Below are 11,482 nucleotides of genomic sequence, written 5' to 3' on the forward strand. Positions count from 1 at the left end.
GTGACAATGATTTTCCTTCCCAAAAAACGGCATGAACTAGAAGTAAGTAATAGTTTTATGAACCAGAAGAAAGCAGTTTTATTCATTCATATGAAAAGATGTCAATATTTTTAATCACAAGATGTGACAAGGTAGATACTTATTCAAAGTGCCTGTTGTATCATGTAAAAGGAAGAGCAACAAAAATTCATTTAAAACATCAACTTTAATCCCCATCCTAGAATTGAATATTAGTCTGTAAAGCTACGGGTTCATGAGCGTATTGTTTCACCAAATTACAATTATTGAATTCGCCAGCGAATTTATAGGCCCAATTAAGAAAATGCAAACTTGGCAATCAATATCCAACAGCGCAAGCCGATTAGAGGGAGATCCCGCAGCTATTCAAACAAACCACATTATATTGATAATGTATCCTATTGGTTAATAAATTTGATACCTTTGCTGAATACAATAAGCTTGGACAGACGAGCGTATAAGCAAGCGTACCCATTGCCAGAGCAAACAATCTGCTGAAAACATGTTCGATACAAGTGGATGAATCGGCCGGAAAAAAATGGTTGCCGTGAAAGGAAAACACGTCCTTTTTTGGAAAGTTTTACAAATTGTTGTGATCAGGCGAAAAAACATACGCTCCCGTACCCATAGCTAATGAAGTCATCATGGAAAGAAATTATGGCATGAAACTAAAGGAACAGAGGTTGCTGTGGCATGGCACCAATTTATCATGTACATAATACCAAAAATTCATAAAGACTATATGAATTTTTGATAATACACAAATTCAAACTACATCGTACTTACTGACCATAAAATGAACTGGTTGAGAGTATTGTACACTGAGACAGATAAAGTCATCTTGAATATGAGAATAGTAAAAATTTCATACTCATTTTGTGGCGATATTCTTAATACACAATCAGTGACTCTCATACGTTGGTATTATCGGTATTACCCCTAGCTTAACTACATCAGTCATCTCCCCTATTCAGGAGTATCTGGCCAAGCACCCAATTGCTCAGGCTCCATTGCTCCTGGAGAAAGATACAGTGATTTACTCCAACTCCCATGACCTGGCATCTACTTGGTCCACAACATCCCTCGAAGGTCACCTCATTTGTAGGTATTAAATATAGCTATAATAACATTAAATATACACTGCTTGCAACAAATAATTGCAAAATACTGCAAATACAATATATTTTCTTTCAGTGCACACAAACAATTTCAAGTGCTTGCAATCCTGCAGGCCCTGTCGTTACAGTATGTCAATTCGACTGATTGCAACTTCAGATTACTGAATAAGCACAGACTGAAGCAGACCATTATCTTGAAACATTGATCAGTCATGCGAGTTGCGATTTCATGTGACTCCGTTGATGAATGTGATTAGGATAAACTGCGAGAACCTTCGTATTTTACGTTTACGTCAAATCATATGATTTTTTAACAGAAGTGCCGTTTGTGATTTTCTAACCATCCCATCCGTATGCATGCCATGATTGATGAGGTACTCGATGACAATTACACAGGTCTAATTAGACCACATCAGTCGCATTACATGATATAATCATTACAATAAATCATAGTTAGAAATGTAGCTACCTCTTGTAAACAAGCATAGGCAACAAGTCCTGATCAGACAGGTAGAATCTGATGAAACCAAAATCTCAAAATAAGGACATGACAGTAAATTTCATTCTCTCAATGGGAAGGGCTATTCGTAAATGGGCATTCTTCTTGAAGAAAGGCAATAGAAATTTAAAGTTACAAGTATTGAAATGTTTAGGTAGGGATGTGTGACAGATATCTCTCGCACATCTCTGGTTCATACGATAGACCCCCCTGTCCTGTGATACCCATCCCTGTCTCTCTACATGCTCTTCACAATAATCTAAGCTCATTAAACCAAGAACAATCCGGACAAACCTATCTATTCATAAAATGACCTGGGTACATACACATACATGTGTACTAAGTAGAACTATATTCTAAGTAACTTTCAAACATAAATAAACAAAATAATATAAAATCGTTCAATCAATCATGCTCAAATAAAACCGGCATCTAGGGATTTTTACATATGAACAAACGCATTTTATATTCATAACGTTAGTGGTGTTTTGAACATTTGCCATTAGTTATCCATGCAAAAACCTGTTGCAGAAGATACATAAACAGATAAGTCTGTCACATAAGGCTGTGATGTTAAAAATACTGACTAATTAGGTAGGAACTGGCATCGGAAAAAATGCATCCAGAGTCGTGAATATCAGCTCAGAAAAACTGAGGAAATTTAAAAACCCAAGGGTTCTACTTATGGTTTTACCGAATGTAACATCAATAAGTTAATGCTTATGCATCATGACGCATGAGTTAACTGACCCTCACGGGGCCATAATATGGAGAGAAACAGAGAAATTAATGAACCACCAGCAATTTAACAGAAATATGAATAGAAAGGGCTGTGATGAATGAAACCAAATAACTGCCATTATATATTAGGCATGGATGCAACATCGTTTGTCATGTCATACAGAATCTGTCAGTGATTTGTAATAACAATCATTAGTGATACTGATGCTGCTCGTAAAGAAGACAGGAATGTATCGATTCTACAAATTTCATTTTAACAAGTAAATTTTATTGCCAGTATACCGTACTCAAATTACCGGTGCACCTTTTTCACAGAAAATGATCATCAGTCTTTCTGTTATTTAATGCACTCCTTTGGTCTGGTTGATATTACAACGCATTAACTCAACATTCGAACGAGTATTTGGATTTTTTCATAGACTTAATCGAATAAACAATCACCAAAGTTTTAGATCTTTTTAATCATTTCTATGGTTTATGAGACCAATGTTGCTGCCTATGGTTTTTCTATGCGAGCCAGAGTTGAAAACAACATCATTCTTAAAATTGAAGTCATTGCTCATTGGTACATCAACTAGCCACCACTGGCCTTTGAAAAAGGATTTTAATGGAAAAATAAAATAAATTTAAGGGTCAAACATGTGATACCAACATATAGCTGCACTGCTCTGAATTGAGAATGCACAATTAGATTTGTTCATTCTAGTTTCCTAACTCTGTAGCAAAATTCTGACTGAAAACCATGGACCATGTTCCCATACTATCGAAGCTGAGTGGCCCTTACATCCCGTTTTAGTAGCCATAATACTGGAAATGAACACAAAAACATTCAGCGACATGAGTCGTTACAGGTGTGAAACCCAGCAGCTGATAAAACAAGCCTCATCAACCTGCCAACAATCTACAATCATCTACCAGGCAAAATACGGCATAGGGAGTGTACCAACTAAACACAATGTGGCACTAAAAAGAAACCGTTCTCATTGTTTACAGCTGCATTTTGAAAGAAAAAGATTCTTATAACATCAGTACATTTTGATCCCTCCTCTCTCATTCTTATCGTGTCGAAATATGAATCCGCACACTCTGGTCGGCGGGAATCAGAATGAATCTGCATTCTCTGGTCGACGGGAATCAGAGTCGTGTTGTATCGATGGTGAATTGTCGTTGAAACTGAACGACGCAATAATGGATTTATTCAGTTTCTTCCGACGTATAAACAAACGTCGACGCGGCGTTACTGCTGAATTATTCGAATCCCTGCCAATCGCTGGCCTCTGAGTCATCATCCGCATTGATTCCGGTGCAGTGTATCCCTGATTTCAGCGACGGGGTACCTTTTCCTTTTCCTGAAATAGAGGAAAAAAAGACAAACCGATGAGTATCAGATAACAACGCTAATCTTACAGAGCATCGAGACGGTAGTTAGCTTTATGAAAATCATATCAGATGATATTTCTCTATTTCGTTTTTTCTATAGAACTCAACATCGTCGCGTGATAAGAATGGTAACAGGGAATAATCCCCCTCCCTTCCCCCAGTTATTATCCCCCTAAATTTAATTTCGCAATATAATTCAACAAAATATTTCAATATTCTTATGTTGAAAATCTTAGAAAGATTTAAAACATTTCAAATTTTCTGTGGCGTTGGTCACAATATTCACCTCGGATAATCTGCAACTTGGTGTGAGCTAAATGCATCAAAAATGTCATTATCGTAGCTTTGAAAATTTCAATGAAGAAATATTGTTTAAAGAGGGATAATAGTGAAATTTCCCAGGGAGATTTTTACCTACCGGTAGTTGGTTATTTTACTGGGGGCAAGTAGTGAAGGTGCATAGTTTTTAGTGGGAGGTCCTGGGAGTGTGCCCCCGCAAAATGAGATGCAAAGAGCAGCGATTTCGCAGCTTCTGGCATATTGGAGTGAAAGAACGCTTGCTGCAATTTGGCCTCGAATCAAGTAAGTTTGAAAGATAAGATCGTTTGAACACACGGGCCTGGGATTTTTCTCAAGGTAGAATATTCCACATTGAAAGCCTGCTTTGTATAAGTTCGCCATTCGGTCATTCAGCAGCTAGGAGCGAACAAGCACTAAATGATTGAATGTAGTTAGTTAAAGAGCGAATCCTTCAACCATCCAGTCAGTCGCTTGAATCTTAAGAAATGCTATCTGCCAAATCCTTGAAATCTGCAGCATCGCTCCCAGGATGATATAACATACCGCAATCTTACGACCTCATTCTATACATATTAGCTCATTCACCCCTTACACTATTAACGCGACTTAATTCTTAAAAAGCATGTATGGAAATTTAGTCTCTCCTTCTTTAGGCGAAAAAAAGCAATTTTAATTAAATTTCTCAGAACCACAGCATCGAGGATTTATTTTCTCAGATTTCGTGTGAAGTGACATGAACGTTCACACGAACAGCTGAGAGATTATTGCATCAATAAACGAACGACAAACATCTCCACACGGTAATCACCGATCAGATATGAATCTTATGATCGGGCTTTCCGGAGTGAAAGCAGAAATTCTGAGGAGTTTCTGAAAATCCAGTATCACGAGCCAAGTTAAACCATTTTTTTCAACTCTCAACCATCTTAGGCTAAAATAAATGATACCTTGTTTCTCCTAATCGGTCGCGTCATATTGTTAATTTGTTATCAGTTCATCTTCCATAGTTGCCGGGTCTGTTACGGTTAGCTTGAAAATGATTTTTTTTTAAAGTAAAAGTAATGTGCATAGTCAACTTTTAAGCTCGGCAGATGGAGAAACAAGGTATCAATTTTTTTGGCCTTATGTTGGGTATTTTCGAAAATCAAAATTCACACCGGTTATTAGCCTACAACGTCAATATTTGATTCCTACTATCCTGAAAAAAATGTGTCGTCTCTTAAAAAGCCCTTTAAGAATTACGAATCTTTAAAAAAGCCCACCACACTTTAGGTGTTTTTTCAACCCGAATCTCAGCCTAGTAAGAATTTTGAACATTCTACTGACATATATTCTTGACCCCCCACTCATCGACCATTCCCATATATAGCAGTCTAGGTCGAGGACATTCCGTTCCGAGGGGAAATCAGTCATTTTTATCAAGAAATCTTCTCCCGAGTAAAGAACGAAGGACGTAATCAAACGGCTGTGTTTGTCATTGGCTTATGTCATTGGTTCAACTACCGGTTAGTAATATATATACGCGAAAAAATCATGAATCTTTTTTACTTGACACATCATCACCAGGCAACGGGCAGCAAACATCGCATTCTTATCCTCCCATTATCACATACCTAATACTCGTGCGTGTAATACCACTTTGACTGTTTTCTCCGGATTTGAGGCACTTGTTAGTGTAAACGTTTCGTTCATTAGTTTTTCTTTGTGAGCTAAAAGTTGAATAGTTAGATCGTGGCCCAGTCCTGAAATGAAAACAAAAACAAGATTTTCATCGATCTGATTACATTTTGACTTCAAATAGCAATACATTAGCATTTAGAAAAGACAAAAGATACTCATCCTGTTTATCATATCAATGTTTTAGGAACTAGAAAGTGGCTTAATGCCACGTATGATAAAAAGTTAAGTTTATACTGAATAGTGGACAAGCACTAATATACCAACAAAGTTTCATAGAAATTTCACAATAAACATTTGGAAATACCATGTTTAAAAGAAACCCCACGCTATTTGATGTGTGTATAGTGCTAACAAGAATTTCAAGATGTCCGCCATGGAAGAGAGAGAGCTGATTTTCGACAGGTTTTATCCCTGAACCTACCCTATTAAAGCTACAAACTTTCAAGAAAATCGAACGTTTTTTGAAGTGTGTAGAGCACTAATCAGGGAAAAGTGCAAGACGCATGCTGAGTAAAATAGAATGTTACCCCAGCCTACCAGGGAGACAATTAAAAACTGGAGAATAAGATAGTATATACAATTCTTAACATGACGCATTTCCTATTTGGCTTTTATTTGAATTACGTATGCTCTCGGCAAACGCAGAACTAACACAATTTGTTATCATCATCCTTCCATCAAAGATTTAATCAACAAATGGCCTGGACCCAGTTCCTCACTCTTATTCATGGGCTCCATTTCACAAAGTTGAACTGAAGTTTCTAGTTCGTTATTCAGTAAACGCAAAGCTGATATTAAGCCATTTCCTAGATTGGTTTTATTTTTCATAGCTGTGATCACAAGCATTTTGGCCAGTGCCGGATAAGGCCTAGGCCAACCATTTGCTCGCGTGCCAAATCAGCCCATGCCTGTTTGACCCGAAGCAGATTTGGCCCGGCCCAAAACATCGGACCAGGGCCATGCCAAGTTTTAGTGTGAGTCAAATTACTGAGTGTGAATGCTTACTGGAAGTTACTCCCTCAGTGGCAAGTGAGTGATTTACGCGCTCTCCTTTTACTAAGGCACAGGCCAAATTTGACATGGGCCTGATCCCGGCTAATAAGACCCTTGCCAATAATAACTCATCTGGGATTTGGTCGAACTGTAATCACACCGGTATGTTATTTTTTCAGTATATGACTTGTTGTCAGAAATCATAACCAATGAATATCGTATTGGTCAACATATATTGTCCCCGGTGTCAAGTAATCACCATCACAGATCATGACAGACGCCATAGATATTGTGTATGTTTGTAAATAATGCATTGAGCTGAACGATACATCTACATTTCTCTGGCTTCGGGCGGTTATTCGTTGAATTCCTTTCATCGACTGAAGAAAAATCTCAGCGGAGAGAGCGACGGATAGTTACTAGACTAATCGAAATCAGCGGGCAAATAATCAACAGTTTATTACTCATGTGTGATACACATTATAGACATGACAGTCATCAGACTGGGGGGAGTACTGGGGAACCTTTGATAAACCATCGCGGGATATAATCGCAGAGATACGAGATCTATTTGAAACTCAATATTCTGTAGCCACCCTACCACAAAATTTGGTTTCAATTTCAAGAAATGAAAATCATCGAAAAAATCTTCGCTTCTATCAGACTTTCACCATCATCAGACTCGAAACTGCTATGCATTTACATAGACCAATTCATGGCCAATAGCAAGAAATTTTCAGTAGAAGTCTCAGACCCTTTAACTTAGAATAATATTGTCAACAGATAACTGTATGAAAGCCTTGGGTCCTGATTGTCAAATTGATGATGAAATAAGAGATTCCCGGATTTTTTTTGTCTGAAGTAAGAGTACCGGTACCTAACATGCAGAGGGATTCCTTTTAATATCCGGGTGTATGGGCATACCTGTTCTGAGATACAGTTTCTTAAGGTTTCCACTGGTGTTCTTAGCCCTTCTTAACATTTGATTATTTCAAAGTTAGGTTGGACATGTAGGGTGAAAACCATTTTTCAGATCAAATGGATTCTTCTAACGATTTCATTTTCTTTTTCCTTTTTTTCTAGATCCGATATCACTTCATTTTCGGCTACGATTACTAATTAGTTGCAATAACATTTCAATCAACAACCACAACGCAATATTTCAAGCTTATTTCATTGATTTCTCAAGGGATAAAATGAAGATTTTGATGATGAAAATAATTAGGAATGTCTGCATTAAAGTGCTTTTGATTCTAGGATGTTTAATAACAAAATATCATGACAACGTAAATCATGGTTGTCTGAAATAGTTCTTTCTAATTCTTAGACCGGGTATCTTCGTACTTCTACAAGATATGGACCAGTTGAGCTGGGTAGAGGTAAAACCACCCTAAGAAGATTTTCATCTTACAGGTAACATTTAAGACTCTTTTGAAGCTTTAAGATTTAAGATCAGTCTGACCAGATTTCAGTCAGATCCATTTGATAAGTCATAAGATTAGAGACCATTTTAAGGACTTGTCAGACTGCCAAAACTAGGACCCATAGTGTCATCATATGCATTTTTGGTGAAGATATACAAAATTTACCTGGCTGCGACATTCAGAATTACATTTTGCTGATAATGTAGGTGTTTCTTAAATGAAAATTGTTCCAGTAATATAGGATTTAACCAGGAAATCTGTACTTTCAATTTATCCAAATTTAGTTCGACTTCGATGAAATTATGACACAATATTATCATTGGAGATCTTGACTCCTGCATGAAATCTTGATTGCCCTTTTATACCTCACGTTGAACGAAAAAAAAAATCATTCAGTTCAAATGGTATGAAAACAGACCTGTTCCCGCTGTTCCAAACAGAAAGCAACAAGTTTACCGTGTCTACCGATCATTATACATAGAAAAGTGTTCAGCGATAATCATACGTCATTAGGAATGAACGGACGTGCTGTAACCATCATTTGTTCTTTCAATCAGCGAGACATTTGACGAACGCGTAACCGTATTATTTAGTCAGTAACACTAGCCGGTTAAACACAAGACGATAGCTACCTTCGTTGCGTTTACTAGCGTTTACTAGCCGCGACAACGACTGAAAATATTAGCTAACATCATCACCCACTGTAATTTTCTTCAACGGCGAAGAAAGGAGGTCAAATTTATTTCCTATACACTCGCCAGGGGCAGACCCAGGAGCAGACTTAGCAGGCCCGTGCCGAGGGGATCGGGGGTGGCAAATGAAGCCCCTAAAATTGCCCTTCAAAAAGGTCAGTGCATTAAAAATTTGGGTCAATATTTTTTCGAAATTGGGATACAATTTTTATGTTTCTTTGGTAACTATTGTTAAGTATTGTTGTAGATATGTTATTGTTGAATATTGGAGATAAATATCATAAATTCATGAACGTCATGAAAATTATAAATGAGACGTTGTTTAAGTTTAGGTCATCGAAAAAATCATATGCAAAATCTGTCCTTTTTCGATAGGAAAGTGCCCCTTTTATGGTGAAGAAGTGCCATTTTTTTAAAACAAAACTGCCCCTGAAAAAAAACTCAGCGCGGACCTGCTTAGATAGGGCATTAAAAAAGGGCAAGTATCCATGTAAAGCCATGTAAAACCAATGCAAAGCAAAAATGGGGGTCTGGGAAATTTGGAAATTCCGGTGTATTTCAATGTCATTTCGAGGCACTTAAGTGACGTGAAAGAAAGAATTCTGTTGTTTTTCAAAGGGCATTGAAAATTCAATCGCGACTGGCTCCGCGCGTCTGCTCGCCGTGATGAAACGTTTAATCGCGGAGCAATCGCGCTGCGAACGATCAATCCTCGAATAAGAAGTTCATTTTCATCGCAAGTCCAGCGGTGTCATCATAAACTCATTACCACTCCATACGCAGTAATAGCTATCATTGTAATCATCGGTAGTTACATGCTGATCTATCGTTTCAACTATCTTAAATAAAATGTGAGAAACGTGTCTCTGAAAGTACAACATCTGCAGAAGACATCGACAGGATGAATTGAAAATAAATCCACAAAGTCCGTATAATATCGTGGCTCAAGCAAAATATGAAAGAATTTCTTAGAATCGATTCCAGTTTTCACATTTTGCGAAATTCAATTCAAAGCTTTTAGAACATTAACTAAATCGATGTTTCGGTCTTCACTTCATGTGGTATCATCTTAAATGAACTTTTCTTTGGCTTGACAAGCATTCATTGTCAGCAGTAGATAAACAGTAAGCTAATAACAACATACATCAAATTTCAGACATATTAATAGTAAAAGAATGGATAGGATGATACACTTCTAAACAATAGAATCGACATGATATTCATATCAGAGATCTAATACTCATAGTACATTTGCAAGGTGATGGCCTGGTTTAGAACAGAACACTGGGTAATAGGCCTTTACACATTATTACATATCAATAAAGAAACAGGCCAAACTAATCATGTTAGAAACAATGGCAATGATCAATCTTGCTAGAATAACAGTTTTTTCATACACCGCCCAAAAGTTGTCATTTTTATCTAGCTTATTGATCTAATCATCTATTTGATGTATTAGAGAAAACCCTCAATCTAAAGAAACTTGATATTTCGACTTAATTATTGCTAACAGCTAATTTCAAAACTATAGGTGGATAGTGACTCGGCTTATAAAACCAACCCATTCAATGTGCGTTAATCTGAAGGATAAAATCTCAATCAACACCTATTAACTTACCATCCTCCGAAGGGCGGACATCTTTCATTTTGATCTGAATATTTCCGAGCTCGTCAAACGTAACATCTTCGCCTAAATCATCGACGATCGTGAACTGTATATCGTAGAAATGGTTTATTTGTAGAAATCCTAAATTCACCGATATTTGACAGTCAGATTCATTGATTATGATAATCTCTGCATTGTGATAGTTTGTCTGTTCAACTGGAAAATGAACTTTACTATCCAGGCCTGAAACAAAAAAAGTACTGTTAATCAAACCAACCAATATTTCGTTATCACAATCATACACTATCTACAGTCTTGTCTTTGGTCAAGGGCAGATTTAGATGGGGCTTCAGGGTTCAGATCCCCCTGAAATTTTCAAGTTGCCCTTTTTAGGGCCAAATCTGAAAACAAGCCTAATCAGTAACCTCTCAGTGGTTTAGTTTCATGATCGGATATCGCCACAATCGATAATCCATTTATAAAAGCTTACCACTAATGATCAGGTTACTGACTAAAATTAGAATCTTTAGATCAACCTAACTAATTTTACAAAATTCAACAATTTAGTTGATATGTGGTTTATTAAGGAAAGGCCGATTTTAAAGTGATAGTCACAACTTCAATCTCGGCGCGATATCGGTAATTCAAATCTATTTGTAGTTTCAATTTAACGGCAGTCGAGATTATCAACAACAACCTTTAGTAAAATTCGTGCCAAGATACGAGCCTTAGAAAGCACCCTCAACTTTGCTTAAACTTAAACCTCCACTTCACCAGGGTTCTAAACGGTGTTTATCAGTACTTAACACGACTTATCGTCAGTTGCGAAAAATTCCTGCGTCGTCGAAATCACTTATTACTAGAAATATCGTAAATGACACTTACCAGCGGTACACTGCATAATGACAGGAGATTTCAAGCACCGATTATATCCACAACACGCAACACGACAGTGTCTACAGAAGTGACAGTACCAGCCGTATCAGCTAGACGTGACCGAGACCGTTCTTCTCGTAATGAGTACGGTGGCG

General features: G+C 37.3%; 1 protein-coding gene across 1 annotated transcript; it reads right to left on the reverse strand.

Moving 5' to 3' along the window:
- Positions 1-76: 76 nt before the first annotated feature.
- LOC141900269 (adipose-secreted signaling protein-like) lies at positions 77-11,472 on the reverse strand. The gene is made up of 4 exons (XM_074787072.1): positions 11,337-11,472; positions 10,464-10,694; positions 5,670-5,798; positions 77-3,725 (listed from the first exon to the last, which is right to left on the reverse strand). The coding sequence occupies exons 1-4, from the start codon at positions 11,350-11,352 to the stop codon at positions 3,625-3,627; spliced, it is 477 nt and encodes a 158-aa protein (XP_074643173.1). The 5' UTR covers positions 11,353-11,472; the 3' UTR covers positions 77-3,624.
- Positions 11,473-11,482: the final 10 nt, after the last annotated feature.

Source organism: Tubulanus polymorphus, chromosome 2, assembly GCF_964204645.1.
Source record: "Tubulanus polymorphus chromosome 2, tnTubPoly1.2, whole genome shotgun sequence".
In the NCBI taxonomy this organism is placed as follows: domain Eukaryota; kingdom Metazoa; phylum Nemertea; class Palaeonemertea; order Tubulaniformes; family Tubulanidae; genus Tubulanus; species Tubulanus polymorphus.